Genomic DNA, 16,151 nt, shown 5'->3' with positions numbered 1-16,151 from the left:
TCTCGTGCTGTCCCATTTATATCACTGAAAAATCTTCTACTCTAAAAATTCTATCACAGTATGATACAAGCATGTCCAGTTGGTAGAAATTTTATGTATTTTTAGCTGAAACAGAATATGTAGTTGATTGGTAAAAATGACACAGAACAGCAGAAAAAGCAGGTCAGTAATACTCAACAGAGTGAGCTTTTTAATGTTTTGTTTCCATGCATGTAGGTGGAAAGAAAAGGCTCACAAAAGGGACTAAGGCCTTCTAAAAATACTACTAAAATCTCCCATGGAATACATCACTTCAGGACAAAAAAAACCATTTTGTACTGTAGTATCTTGCAAAATTGCATTCAACTGAACTATGTTGTTATTTTATTCATTCATCATCAAAAGCCATCAGGAATAATCATTCTGAATGACAGCCACGCTTCTTCTGTACCCGCTTCTGAATAACCCAACTGCAAAACAGTTTGCTTTTTTAAGTAAGCAACAGAAGTGTGGGTCAGCTGAAAAGCACAGGATTAGGAATCTGGATTTTTTTATTCATTCTTACCTGATTTTAAAAAAAAAAAAAAATTCCTCATTTATGTCTAAAATTTTAGCAAATTGAAGCTTCCTTTACCCTAATTAACCAATGACTATTTAGAACTATATATAGGTAGGTTTTTTAAACATAGGTATTGGCCTAACTTTTATAGTGTACAAAACAAAGCAAAAATTACAGCAAACAAAGACCAAACAATAATACGCAGAAGAATCTAACTATGTAACTACTATTTTGCATATATTTTGTAAATACAGTTTCCAAATCTGGTGTCCTAGGCCATGAAGCAACTAAGAAACAAAACTAACCAACAACAAAAGCAAATTTACATTCTTAAAATGGCACTGGACAACACGTGTTGTGATAAATCCTGGATACTGCTTAAATGTTCTGTTGGGCCATTTAGCACAACACTGTTTTCTAAATTGGTTTATTATTATTTAAAAGATAAAATCAATTGTTGAACTAATTTTTAGTATTAAATTACTGTAAATGGTAATGATTCTCCTCAGGTAGTTAACAACTGCAACTGAGAACGTATGATTGTGTGGAAAGGCTGTAAGAAGGAACAGAATAATATTTAATTTTTCATGAAGATTTGTGCTTTAAAAAAAAAAACCACTGAAAATACGCTCATACTATCTGAAAAATACTTCTCTACAAAATAAAGACTTATGAAAGAACTTGGGGGCATTTTTTCATCAATTTTACCCTTCTGACCTTACCGATGTAATGACTTATAAAAAAAATTCTCATTTGTGACCATTTAAGAAACGCAAAGCACTATAAACCTTATTAAAGCCATGTACTTTCAACATGGTCATCCTTATCCTGAAAATCAGCCTCGCAGAAAGGTCAGGTCCCAATTTCTTGAGGGAGAGCACATTAGCAATATGATCAAGAGGCTTTAAAGGGTCCAACTCCATGGGCAAAGCCAACAGTCGATGCTGTATCTAATCGGCATACAACTTCCAAGGAGAAGACGCTGCTGGAGATTGCAGATCTTGCCCGACACCTCGCAGCTCCGGCAGCCTGGGCTTTGCTCTCCCCTCAGGCTTCCCTGCCCGCACCTCGGCCCGAAACGCCCCTACGCCTCTCGGTGCTTTGCGGGTCTGGGAAGACTGGAGCGAGGAGCTGACACGGTGCAGCAAACCAGGCCCGTCCCTCGCCGTGCCGGTGGCTCCGGGAGAACCGGCCCTGCCGGGACGGCCTCGCCACGCCGCAGCCGGACGACGGCGAAGAGCCACCACAGCCCCGCGCGGCCGAGGGCGGGAACGGACGCGCATGCGCACCTGCGCGAGGCACAGTCCCGCCTCGACTGTCATGGCGGCCGCCAGCTGGACGGGAGTTGGGGTGGTGGTTTGCTTCCTTCTGTGTTCCCCCGGCAGGCAGGCAGACTGACCGACCGACCGACCCTTAAGGACTGGGCGCTGAGCCCGACCACCCTCTTGCCCTGTTCTCCCCTGGGGCTGGGCCCGTCCACCCCGCGCCTCAGGGGCCACTGCTGCCGCCGTCCCGCTCCGCCCCTCCCTTGCCGCCGTTGCCGCTAGGCCGGGTGCGGGCGGAGACGGCGGCTGCCAGCATGGTGCGGTGCGGCCGGGCGGTGCTGCGGAAGGTCAGTGCGCCCGGCCCGGGAGCGGTGGGGACGGGCCCTGCGTGCGTGCAGCCCCACGCAGGCAGGGCTCGGGCGGCGGGAAGGGACGGGCTGGCGGGTCGCTCCGCGGGCACGTCCCAGGCGAACGGCCGCTTCCCTTTCTCCGGGCTGACCTGCGGCCCCCGGCGGTTTGCCGGCACGTCGCCCCCCTGCGCTGCCCAGGCGCCGTCTCTGCGAAGCGGCCTCCTGGCAGGGGGCCTGTACGTGCCGGGCGGGGGCACGGAGCCGGGCAGGGTGCGCGATGAGGCGCCGCGGCCGTGGCATGCGTGTCTCCGTGGGCGGCGGGGCCCGGCGCAGAGGCAGGGCCGCGCTCCGTCCCTCTGCTGCAGGCCGGGCGTGCGTACCGTGAGGTATCGCTGCCGGGGGAGATACTTCAAACATCTCCCTTATTAAAAAATATTTGGGAGGGTTATAGGTCTGTTTTCTGAACTTTCATTATTGCCATCAGAGGAAAGTTCTATCCACGCAGTTTTACTCACATTGCTGCAAAACGAAATATAAACAGAACGTAATGCTGATATGAAACTCTCGTTTTGTTAGTATGGCAACTTCATAGACGATTTACGGCTCTATGTCAGAGGAGGAACTGGTGGAATGGGTTATCCTCGTCTAGGTGGGGAAGGAGGAAGAGGTGGTGATGTCTGGTTCATCGCCCGAGAAAGAACTACCTTAAAGAGCATTAAGGACAGATATCCCCAGAAGCGATTTGTAGCTGGAGCAGGAGCCAACAGCAGGTGAGAGTCTGTTTGATGAAAGTTGTTATATACATTTTTTCCAGAAAGCAAACTGTCAGCTTGAGTTACTAAGCCTGATTTACTTTCTCCCAGTGTTAAAGCACTAAAAGGTAAGAAAGGAGAAGACTGTGAAGTTCATGTGCCTCCAGGAATTTCAGTTCTTTGTGATGATGGCAAGCAGATCGGTAAGAACTTTTGCTTTGTTTTAATGTATCTGGTAGATATTCTCGTATTGTATTGATAGCCTCTAGCAGGCTTCTAACACTAGGATGTTTTACATGTACACATCTCCCAAAATATGTGTGTGTGTTTTCCTTTGTTTGGACAAAGAGTTGACAAAAAATACACTGTAGAAATTGTGGGGAAAGCAAGGACCCCCTCCAGAAATTAACAGTAGTTAGTTTGTATCACTATACGCAACATAAAGAAAATTGCCCTTGCAAACAAGTGTTAAAGGCTGGAAGCCTTACTGATCCTCCACAGAATCGTTAATGACCTTACATAAATTATGTGCCCATAAACTCAGGTAACTGTCCTTTTAACTTTACTGAATTACGACATTGCTTAAAAGATCAAGATCCTTGCTGAGTGTCAACATTTAAAGAGTGGTACTTGGTAGTAACCAGGAAGATCTCTTTTAACACAGTGCTCTTAGAATAGCTTTCAGTTGTTTCTTTGCAGTTTTTCAGAGTTTTACTTCTCATACTGTTCAGAGTTCAAACTAAATTCACAAATGACTCTGAACTGGATGTTTAACAAAACTGGATATATGGCAAGAACTGTGTATGATGTAGGCATGTCAGTCCCTAAAGGTATCCTTGAATTAGATGTTGCATTGTTGGGTTTTTTAATTATTCTAACCCTAAGGGAGATACTATAGCCTGCATCTTAATGAAAAAATATGGAACATCTTAAGAGTTTGCTGTAGCCACATCTCTTATCAGTGCAGATTTTTCCTTGCATTCTTGAATTCAAGTATTGGAGGCTTTAGAACTGCCATCTTGGCCATACTTTGCCTGCCTGTATTTAGCGCTTTTCTTGAAGTGGCTAACTGTGTGACAGAGGGGAATATTGGGGTGTGATTGCTTTCATTTGTTTCCAAAGAAGAAAAAATACCATGACCCTGAATGCACAGCTCTTGCAAGGAAGCATACAGAAAATGGTCTCCCCATTGAAGATAGATTTAAGTGGAAAAACACAACTGAACTACTGCAGAGGATTGTGCTTTTTCACTAGAGAATTTATTTTCAGGAGAGCTTAATGCAGCAGGAGAGAGATTCCTAGCAGCTCGCGGAGGTCTTGGAGGCTCTTTGGCCACAAACTTCATGCCTTGCAAAGGTCAGAGGCGAATTGTTCATCTTGATTTGAAACTTATAGCAGATGTTGGCTTAGTTGGGTAAGTACTTTAGTTTGAGAACTGATACTAGAAAACAAAGTAGTAAATTCTATATGGGATTTCAAAGAAATTTGAGAGTTTGGAGGATAAGCATTACTGTACATTTGCATTGCCACTTAAATTACTTGCAGTTTGCAAAAATCAGATAGCGTTTAAACTTATTAAAATTCATTTTAAAATTTGGAAAATATGGATTCTGCTTTTGTGGGTGAAGGGCTTCGTGGATCGGGGTAATATATAATTATTAATATAATTTAATTTAGCTATTGCAGTGATTATAAAAATACTATTACCTAATATTTATCAGGTAAGTAGGAAGTGCAAAACAGAGCCAAGAATGCTATCCGTATTGCATCTTCAACTTTATGGTGCTGGCATAGGTAGATCCTTTCGTAGTTTTAAACAGAGTTTCAAAGGGTATGTAGCCTACTCTTCCAAAAAAAACCAACTTGGAACACTGGAAGGAAGTAATTACAAACTAGAACAGTAGGACTTGCATTTCAATGTTGCTGCTTTATAACAATGCAGATAAATATATGTTTATTTGGAAGAAGCTTTCAACAAACTACAATTGTAAAAGTATTGGTCTACTCAGCATCTATTACCCCCTTGCCCTGTGGTCCTTATTAATAAAAAACATAGGGAGTGTAAAATGGCGAGGAGTTTGAGGTGGAAATAATCTAATTGGTATTTACCATTAAAGAATGGAAACTTGAAGACAACATGGTTTTCTACCTACATTTTTCTTTTTTTGCTTATTAGAAATAATAATAGATTTATCTAAAGTTACATAATTTTCAAGTGGTCTTCAGTAATTTTTTTCTTGTTTTAGAGTGTGTGAAAATATCGGAGTTTTATGACACCGGTACTTCTTTAATCTTGTATTTTGGCTTGTATTTTAGCTGGCAGTTTGCCTTTAAAACGGATAAAAAGAATCATTATAAATTCATTAGAGGAGCATGGTATTTTCTTGTTGAGAATATGAATCAGCCTCTGATTGTTCGTGGTTGTACTTTGATCTCTTTGTTATTTTTACTTCAGTAGATGCATAAGTGGTTTGCTATTAGATCAAGTAAAAAACATAGACTTGAGAAAGGCCCATCAGGTTTGGGTACAGGTTGTGATGTGTAGTGTAAGTTGTAATTTAAACTTCAAAGAGCATATTGTACCTCAGTGGAAACAAAATACTCGAGGAGATGACCGGAGTAACCTTCCGGAACGTCTTTAAGGCACCTTTCAACATCAGAGTGCATTAAAACTACCCTCAATAGTTTTTCTCTTACAACAAGAGTCATTATATCTCTTTCTGTTTTAAGAAAGCCCTGTACACCCCCTTTACAAAGCCTCTTAATGTAGTGCTTGTTTTCCATTAGCTCATGTTCTTACTAGTTGTCCCTGTTAACAGGTCATGATTCTGCATGTATTCAAGAGGAGAGTATGTGGTTTTCTGTGTGACATGTGCCTTTGTATCTTGTCACCAATGTTCAGTTGCCTGTAGACACAGTTTTCTTGATCACTGTTGCACCGGAACGTTGAGCTGGATAACTTTGAATTTAACTGGAACACAAGTCTTGTTTGGTCTCCTGTATGGAGCAGGTGGTATGAATAAGGACTGTAGTCTATCCTCTGATGTCTGCATTAGCTTCAGGTTTGACATGGATCAAGGCTATTGTGTCTCTTGCAGCTCAGATTAATCTTTAAAATAAGTATGTGTTATAGTTTCAGTTTTAACTTATGTTTCCATTTCAATGGGTAGTGTGAAGAAGCTTTTATAAAAGCTACCATATCCCTTAAGGAATGTTTTTGTTGTAGTATGCAGGTATAGCTATCCCTTCTAAAGGGAAAAGGTTACAACAGTCATGTCTGCGCAGACCAGCTCCTAGGGCTTCACTGGTATTCTTGGTTTACTTGGTAACTGCTGTGATTTAACCCCAGCTGGCAATTGAGCACCGCGCAGCCGCTCGCTCACTCCCCCCATGGCGAGATGGGGGAGAGAATTAGAAGGGTAAAAGTGAGAAAACTGTGGGTTGAGATAAAGACAGTTTAATAGGTAAAGCAAAAGCTGCGCGTGCAAGCAAAGTGAAACAAGGAATTCATTCCCCACTTCCCATGGGCAGGCAGGTGTTCAGCCATCTCCAGGAAAGCAGGGCTCCATCACACAGAATGGTTACTCAGGAAGACAAATGCCATCGCTCCGAACATCTTCCCCTTCCTTCTTCTTCCCCCAGCTTTATGTGCTGAGCATGATGTCGTATGGTATGGAATATCCCTGTAGTCAGTTGAGGTCAGCTGTCCCGGCTGTGTCCCCTCCCAACTCCTTGTGCACCCCCAGCCCACTGGCTGGTGGGGTGGTGTGAGAAGCAGCAAAGGCCTTGGCTCTGTGCAAGCACTGCTCAGCAATAGCTAAAACATCCCTGTGTTATCAACAGTTTTCAGCATAAATCCAAAACATAGCCTCATACCAGCTACTGTGAAGAAAATTAACTCTACCCCAGCCAAAACCAGCACAGCAGCAAAGGAGGTTAGTCCTAATTTCAGGATCCCTCATAGAACATACACTATGTGCCTTAAGAACATATACAAACTGTGCATGTGTGTGCCTATATACACAAAGTCTCTCTCTGACTCTTCCCTCTTCCCCCCCATATTCTTGCTTTGCTACATAAGCTAAACTGTAGCATAGATAATATTGATACTGAAATTGTAGAATGTTTCATTAACCATGATTTGTATGCCAAAAAGACTGTAAATCCAACTGATAAGATGCATTTGCATGACAGGTGTTCAGAATGTAAACATAATTTACAGAAATACCTATAGCATGTGAAGACTGAATTCAAGTAGACCTGGATGCTTATGCTGTATTTCCATCCGAGTGACTTTGAAAGATTTCCTTTAAATCTATTATGCATGTATTTATATAGCTCCCCTGCCCACACCCTTGAGAAGCATTGTTGGATTTAGAAAAATTACTCAGATTTTATTTAAAAAAAATCACAATGATCTGGGTTTTTTGTTTTCCTTTTTTTTTTTTTTAAAAAGTCTGAGCAAATGAGTCTGCAAAAATTAGTTGATAGCAATGAGTTTGACTAAGGTAATGTAGTGTATTTGGTAATAAAATACATGGGAATCACATATGTGTTTATTCAGTGTATAAACCCTGACTTTCCTTCTAGGTTTCCAAATGCAGGAAAATCATCCTTGTTAAGCAAGATTTCTCATGCCAAACCTGAGATTGCAAATTATGCATGTAAGTTCATACTCTCATTGTTAGAGCAGTAATATGTCATGAGAGCAAGAAGTCTTTCTCTGACTTGGTTTGCAAGTTTATAATAAAGAATAGAGGATAACCATATTGCCGGCTAAATACGCTACACAGATTTTTAATTATAAGAAATACTTCAGAGAAAGCCTTGTTTCAGTGTCCAGTTCCTTTAATCACCTCAGTTTTTCATGTGTACATCCTCATAGTTCTTCAGCCTGTTGGTTCAGGGTCTGTTTAACATTTATTTTAGTCTCAACCCATTTTATTGCATCTAAGACTCTCCGTAGTGTGTAATATCTTCAGCCTACTGAATACGCACCATCAAGTTTCTTTGCATAAACATCTTGTATACTTTGGAAATAGCTACCACCCGTTCTTGCAACAGAGTAAGATTTTGGGTTTTAATCTGTCCACTGAAAAATGGACAGAAAATTTTTATAATTTTTCTATCAGTAAGTTAGGATTAGTTTATGATCATTCTTTAAAAAGCGAGAGTATAAGTACTGATAATTCCTACTGACCTTATTGCGCCACTCCTGATTGTCTACAGTATTTTTATATTTTTCCTCAGTTTGAAGAGTCCTATCTCACTTTACCTTTCATTATTTTTCCCTATTTGGAAGCTATTCCATAGTTTGGATAATTATTTTTATTTCTGAGACTTCTCTAGATCTTCTATTCCATTTTTGGGATGACAAGAACAGAATTTCAGACAGTGCCAAGATTTGGTGAAACACAGGGTTTTTTGGGTGGTCTAATTTTGTTCTTTCTTGTTTTGCTTTTTCTTTATTCCTTTTCCAGTAATTATGAGCATCCCATTTGCCTTATTTTTTTCTGCTACTGAACATTTGTTTCATTTAAATATGAAGAGAGAAAGCCCTACAACATTTAAATGTTTTGTAACATTAACATTCTTTTAAATGTTAAAACCAGTTTTGTTTTCTTCCCCTCCTCTTTTTTTCCCTTGTCATAGTTACAACAATACAGCCTGAACTAGGAAAGATCATGTATGCAGATTATAAGCAGGTTGGTATGAAAGTTCATTCTGGTTGTTCGTTAAAGTTGTATATAATGATCAGTTATGTTGTTTAACGTAATTTCAGAAAGAAAAAGGAAACTTATAGGCATATGTGTATGTATAATGTATACATATAAAATGCAATTACATAGACTTAATGAGAGTTGTAGAGAAGGTACTGTTTTTATGAAGTAGTAAGAAGAGATCTGTATAGCCAAATGCAGTAATATGACATTGAGCTGATTTCAAGTCACTTTAATAAATGGCTTCTCATTTTCCTTTGTCTCCTTTCTGTGGTTCTAATCCTGCTTTATAATCTGAGAGTTGTGAGCTTGTGTACCGAATTGAGATTGCTGTGTTATAGTATACTCTTGTTAAGTTTAGGACTTTAAAGAATCATTGTTTCAGAGACTAACCTGATATTTTTATTTAGAAGAGGCAAATTTTCTGCAAGTTGCCTATACAGAGAGCTCTGGTATTAATGAGTCATTTTCTGGCTGGATTTTAAACAGTGGCAAATTTGTCTAATAGCTGCAGATCTGCCGTAGGGAATGACAGGGAATTTAGTGAATGTGACCCATTTACCATAACATACTGTTCTGGCTTTCTGTCTTGGCTGCTTAACTTCCTTTTGTGGTTTGGTTTTTGTGGTTTTGTTTTGTTTTTTTTTCATAAAAAACTAAAATAGTATGAAGTGATAGTGTTTGCCTAAACAACCCAGCTAGTGCACTACCCGAGAGGTGAGGTACCTGGCTCCAGTTCTTTTTGTGGTAATCTGTAGCTCTGGAGGACTGACAGAGCTATTGCCCTACCACCTTATTTTTTGTGAACACAATTCCACCCAGCTTCTTCAGGTAGACTTGTCAGGTAATTGTGTGGTGCCTGGGATCCTTTCTACGGTAGCCACTGGGGGGGAAGCGAACGCTAAATGAGACTCTTACTAATAGATTTTGGACCCCAAGTTCATGTAAGGTTACAGCAAACATTTTGATTCCTCAAGCTTGAATCTTCTTTGATGTGCTTTTATTTTGTTTTTTAAGTGTACGATACATGCAGTACTGGACTCATCACTTCCAAGATAAAAGGCAAATGCATAAAAGGGTTTCAGATGAGTTAACCAGAAAAGCATACCTCTCAGATGTGAAAAGGCAGAAAACTCCTCTTTTCACTTTCAGAAGGAATAATCTTATGAGGATTCAGTAGCTGATGCTTGAAAACTTCATTTAACAACCTTTAACAAAACTGTGTATTAAAGGAAGTAAGTCTAGTTTGTCAGGTTCCCTCTAGAGGAGCACACATCTAAGGGGAATTTTTTGTATATTCATTTTATCTGTTAGTTTAGGGTAACTTATCCTAGAAAACTGTGCTGCAAATAACAGGATTGTTTATAACCTTTTAAAAAAACTAAGGACCTGCCATGAATCAGGACCTCTTACTCTTCCTGGTGTATCTTTCTCCAGCAGGAGAACTACTTGCACTCCTGGCTCTCTCTTCTGCAGTCTGTTTCACATCATAGCCAATGACCCTTCTTGTTGGCTGTTCCTGCAGTTCATGGTGTTTATACTACAGTGTGGGATGCTATATAGGAACTATATGGACAAAGTACCTCTTTTCTAAAATCAAGGCAACTCATGATTGTGATCACAGGGAGCATGTGTGAGTAAGAGGAAGTACTTCAGCTCTCAGTATTGCAACTGCTGAAAACAAAACAACGTAAGCAATTAAGAGCAATAATTGAGGTGGCTGTCCTGTATCATTCAAGAGAGTCTGGCTCATTATATCTTTTTTCTACAGAACACTGACATTTTTAAGGAAATACGTAGCAATTTGCTTATTTTATCTTAGTACATTTTAAAGAAGAAAAAATATGCAAGTTACCTGGTGCCGTCTGTCAGTACTACTTGGAAAAGAAAAGACACAAAAGTAGAGGATCTGAATATGAGTCTGGGTTCAGGTCTTAGTACCAAATCATGGAAACTAGCAGAAGCATTTACATTTTCTACCAGAATATTTGAACCAAGGGCTGTTTGGAGGGAATATAAGTTTCTTTATGAACTCCATAAAAAATACTCTTTGAAAGAGAACTAAAGTTGCTGAAAAAGGTGGGGAAGATGGTACTACAGCACCCAAACACATCCCACCAGGAAGTGGATGTTTCTATTCTAACTAGTTATTCTCTCCCTGTTTCTAGTTACAAGTCTGTGGCTTATCCAGCTGTATCTCATGTCTCTGTAGATGGAAAATTCTGAAGCAAGGCTTCAAATGTTTAGGAAATGCATAATAGTTAAAAGTTAGTGTGACACGAGTGGGAGTGTAACTCACTCGGAGCAGAAGGCCCCCTTCAGCATTAGGTAGCACACTGGAAATTTTATTGTGTGCTGGCTTTGGGCATTGTTTAATTGAATCCAGTTGCTGTCTGAAGGGGTATTAGATAGATTTGAAGACCCTGCTTTTGTTCTTTGCTTCACTGTCTGTCTTAGCTTTCTATGAATTAATAAGTAGACATTTGGGGGTTTTAGTATTCTGCTCTTTTTTGGTCTGTCTCAGTTCTCCTTTACAACTCTGTACAACCCTCTCAACCAGCAGAGAAAATGACAACATCCCTGTCCGTTGTGGCAGCCTTTGCTGGGCTCTTGTTGGAAGCTGATATACTAATCAAAATCTCATTTCAGTTGAAGAGCAGAAGACAAATTCTTGGACCTTCTTACGCTCAGGGGAATGATGTTAAGTGGGCTTGCATTTGGAATAATGATCCTCTGTAGCCACAAGGAACAAACTTTATTTTCTTTTCCAGTGACAGTTTGAATTCTGTACAACTGTGATAGCTTAATCTTCTTGCCTTTCAGAGTCTGTTTTATTCTCAGGTAATAGGTAAATTTTGCAATATCTCTGCCAAGGTATTATTACTCTCTATTTTCTACTTTGCAGACAGCTATAAATAAATAGACAGGGAAACATGAGGAGCGGACTGTCTGTGTAATAGTAGCATTTTGTTTAAATCTACTTCTGACGGTAAATTCTAAATGTATTGAAGCAGCCAGTGCATACTGCTGGAGAGCTGCTCCCCAACACAATTCCAAGGAATACACATAGTTGTAAAAGGAATCTCTCAAAGTAGATATACGTGAGATTTCTTTGTCTGGGTTCTTTTGTTTATATAAAATGATAATAGGTGTTGATAGTTTAAAAATCACTATTTTTGCTTGTTGGAAATGTTTTGTTTGGAACTTTTGTTTTCCTAGATTTCAGTAGCTGATCTCCCAGGACTGATTGAAGGTGCACATGCAAACAAAGGGATGGGCCACAAATTTCTCAAACATGTAGAAAGAACCAAACAGCTTCTCTTAGTTGTAAGTTAAATAAAATTTACAACTTATTGAAATCAAAGGCAATGCAGTAAATAAAATGTGTCTTAATTGCAGTGTAGTTAGAATTTAGGAAATAATTTGTAATTTGCATGTTTTATGATAAATAGAGCTGTAACACTGTTTTCAGAATGGAATGCTCAAATGACTGATGATAAATCCCTAAATAGAATTTATCATTAAAATTTGCCAATTAATTTAGAGTAGCGAAGTGTTCCAAGCATAATTAAAGCAGGGGGTGATTATTTTTGTTTTCTTTATTTTTCTGTAAGATCCCCTTAAAAGAGCGGTTTAAAACCAGACTTTGGAGAAACGCTGTATCAGAATCAACCAGTTTGTGCTTCCAGTGTCTATGGTATTACTTTGGTGTATAGTTGACCCCTGTTAGTTGCCTAGGAATGAGGGCATGTATGTGGACATTTTACTGCAAAGTAGTTAATAGAGAGTGCCTTGATACTGTAACATAATTTAATACCACAAAGCTTGGTTATGTGTAACTTTTTCAGGTTGATATTTCTGGGTTTCAGCTGTCTGTTAAGACTCAGTTCAGAACAGCCTTTGAAACAATATTACTTCTAACAAAGGTAAGTTCTCATCTTCCTAATTGACACTTGTATTTATGTGTTGAGCCAAGAAAGAGGCTCAGTTTTGATCAAGAACTTTCAAATGTTAGTGTGTCTTCTGGATTTATAATATAAGGCCAGCTAACAAGCTTAGGATTTTCTGAAATGATGAAATCTCTATTTTTAACTGTCCAGGTGAGACTGCTCTATTTTATGTTGGGCACAGCTGTTCCTTCATTAATCTGTGCAGCATATGGGATATTTCTAACAGTCAAATAAAGGTGAACAGACATCATTTTCGGTTCCCCAGACTGGTAGCATTTTAGGAAGTAGAAATACATGAGTATAGTTAAATCCCTGCCTTGATGCCCTTGCTGCGTAGCCTAATGGAGATGAGACATCAGGCACCAGCTTTACAGACATGCAGTGTTTCCATCTCGTATCGTTGTTTCTGATTAAAATAACATATTATATGTAATTTCAAGTTTAGCAGCTGCTCTCTCTCTGGCTATACGACTTAAGATGATGAATCTTCTGAATTTTAGCTATTGCTGTTTATTTTTAGCTTATTCATGGTTGTGATTTTAATTCTGATATTAACCATAGTCTGTTAAAATGCTTAAGAATCAGAGAACTCTCCAAAGAATTTTCTTATGTGTTTTATAGATCTTGAACTTTTTCTGAAATTGCTTTTGTGTTTGTGGATATCAGAAAAACAAATCCAAACCTGTCATTCTTTTTATAGGAGGCTGTTTCAGAATTGGCCAGCCTGTTTACCTGAAATACCTATGTTTGAGCAAAATACCACTGAACATTATTTCCTTCTGTCACACTTCTTTAATACATCAACCTTGAGCACCTGAGTAAATCTCACAGCTGCCTAGACGTGAAAGACCATTTATTTAGCCAATTAAGCAAATGAGAGAGATGTAAAATTGAAGTAGTGCTTGTTAAACTACAAGTACTTACTAAGGCAAATTTACTTGTCTTTTAAGGAACTGGAGCTGTACAAAGAGGAACTTCTAACAAAGCCTGCAGTTCTTGCCATTAATAAAATGGATCTGCCTTGTGCAAAGGATAATTTGAATGAACTTATGAAACAACTGCAGAATCCTCAAGGTAAATGAACTTTCAACAATTACCTTTGGCAAAAATGGTAGTAAGATTTCATCAGGGGTAACTCTGCATTGGCAAGGAGTTGTTTGAAACAAGTCAGCTATTAAATTTATTATTTGAACATATGTTTTAAAACCACTTCCTGCATTTAGAGGTCTGTTTATATGCATTTGTAGTACTGGCTTCACCGTTGGGGAGGTATGTTAATAAAATAAAGATATCCTAGAAGATCTTTCCTAACTATGATACGGGAGAGTAAATTTCCAGTCTAGGTATCTCAGAGAACAGTAAGCTCCTTTGAAGGTCCCCTTACAGACACTGATGTATATACAATTTATTGTGTGACTTTGGCCAAAACACATGAAAATTCTGGACAGGCCTACGTAGGGGTTTGCTTTAGTTTGGTGATTACATTGGGGTGAATTTCTTCCTGTTTCCTGGCGTGTGTAAGAACCAGGAAGGCTTAAAACCATCCATGTCATGTTCTACAACTTGGGCTTTCTTTGTACTCAAAGGAAGGGTATAGAATCTTCTCAAGAGGGTGTAAGTATGGTATAACTGCTGTGTTAGTGCTTGTCTTCTGAGACTTTTTATTTTAAAGATTAATTAAGCAAATAACTGCAATTAATATAGAAGTATTATGTTTATTACTGTAATTTATTAAAGTTTATTTTCTAAATGTAATGGGATTTTGTGGGCTTTGTAGTGATACACTATTTGAGGGTTGTACTAACTCTTTCAATATGATTTTTCAGACTTCTTACTACAGGAAGAAATGATCCCTGAAAATACACTTGAATTCAAAGATTTAATTCCTATATCTACATACACTGGAGAAGGAATTGAGGAACTGAAGGCGTGTATAAGAAAATCCATAGATGAGGAAGCAGAGCGGGAGAATGAAGAATATCGGAAAAAGAAACTACTACTTTTACAAACTTCAGAAGAACAAATGACTAGAAGCTAGCATTCTTGGCTGGATCCAACACATTTCAACAGTCTTAGTATGTGCATAAACCCATTGCTATGCAGACCTTCCATTTAATTTTTGTTCCCTCTACCACCACTGCCCAGTTTTCTGCTCCCCCCCATTGCCTCAATTTCTTTTGGCACAGTGGGGAAGAGTTTTTTCTGATTTACATTGGCTGCTGACTCAACAGAGTAAAGACCAAAGTATGTGCAACTCAGAGCACTGCTTAACAGTTGATGATCCCTGGAGTATTTTTTTGCTAGACAGGATGAATAGAAGGAATGTAACCTGCAGAGGTAGCAAAGGAGCAAATTCCACCACTCTACATCTTTTGCCATAGCCATCAGAAGTACCCTGGGACATTTGTGATGGAGCAATTTTCCAGGGTCTAGTGTTTCTAAGGTGAACCAGTTCTGACATTTTGACAGGCACCAAATTGGGGGAGGGTATTTTTAAAGATCTAAGGGAAAACAAATAAATGGCTGCAAGGAAGTGACTTGTAGCGGCATGAAAAAGCAAGGCTGATATGTACTGTTGTGTGTGGCTTTTTTCACACCTGCTGGTGCCTGCTGTAGTCCTCTTGGTCATATAAATCCTGATTCCAAATTCCCAGACTTAATTTGGGAGTCCCTCCTTTTATGGAGCAGCAGATACCTGTTGCTTTTTGGTGAAGAAAATGATGACTGCTTTTCAACGGAGCTGTACGTTTTAGGGAATAGTTAATGTTCTATTTTTTGTATTACAAGCAGGCACACTTACATTTTTACTTAAAAAAAAAAAAACCAACTAGAAATCCTTTGTTGTACAGAGTGTTTTCTACTTCAAAGCTATTAAATTGATTGCAAAATAAAATAAGACTGAATACATCAAAGGCTTCTCAACTTGATCTTGTTTTGTAGGTATACTTATCAAACCCTGCTTCTCTAAACTTTGTTAAAGCGGTCACTGGGAAGAAAGGTATGATTTCTCATAATGCAATTATTTTATCATTAGTATTGGTTCTGATTTTCTTCTAATTTTATTGTGTTTGTGGCTAACATGTTTTCACCAAAGCCCTGGAAGTGTTCAAGGCCAGGTTGGATGGGGCTTTGGGCAACCTGGTCTAGTGGAGGGTGTCTGAGCCCATGGCAGGGGGGTTGGAACTAGATGCTCTTTGAGGTCCCTTCCAACCCAAACCATTCTATGATTCTATGATAAGTATGGGCTGTCAACAATTTTTTTTATACTCCATGTATTTCATAGTTTAAAATAACTTTTTTTTTTGTCAGACTTGTTGAACACTGGTCTTAATCTCACACACAGATGAGGGGAAAAATAGTTTGAAAGAAGAGCCAGCGTGGCTTGCTTTCAGCTGTGTATGAGGACTTATATGAGCTTCAGCAATGAACAGGTAACAAGTAAGTGTAACACTGAGCCAGTCTTAAGAGCTGTAGCTTGCAGGACTAGTGCAGGCCTTTGCACTTCTTACAGGGCTGGCCCAGGCCAGCAGCAAAGCACCCACACAGCTGGTTGCTCACCGCAACAGGAGAATCCAA

At 39.4% G+C, this 16,151-nt stretch overlaps 1 protein-coding gene across 1 annotated transcript; it reads left to right on the top strand.

Annotated features, from left to right (window-relative positions):
* Positions 1–1,632: 1,632 nt before the first annotated feature.
* On the top strand, positions 1,633–15,482 carry GTPBP10 (GTP binding protein 10). Its single transcript, XM_054817453.1, has 10 exons — positions 1,633–2,150; positions 2,730–2,923; positions 3,017–3,108; positions 4,175–4,319; positions 7,496–7,569; positions 8,558–8,610; positions 11,845–11,952; positions 12,474–12,551; positions 13,526–13,649; positions 14,402–15,482. The coding sequence occupies exons 1-10, from the start codon at positions 2,118–2,120 to the stop codon at positions 14,611–14,613; spliced, it is 1,113 nt and encodes a 370-aa protein (XP_054673428.1). The 5' UTR covers positions 1,633–2,117; the 3' UTR covers positions 14,614–15,482.
* Positions 15,483–16,151: the final 669 nt, after the last annotated feature.

The sequence above is a fragment of the Grus americana genome, chromosome 2 (assembly GCF_028858705.1).
Source record: "Grus americana isolate bGruAme1 chromosome 2, bGruAme1.mat, whole genome shotgun sequence".
NCBI classification, from domain to species: Eukaryota; Metazoa; Chordata; class Aves; order Gruiformes; family Gruidae; genus Grus; species Grus americana.
This window is presented reverse-complemented; position numbering and strand designations above follow the sequence as displayed.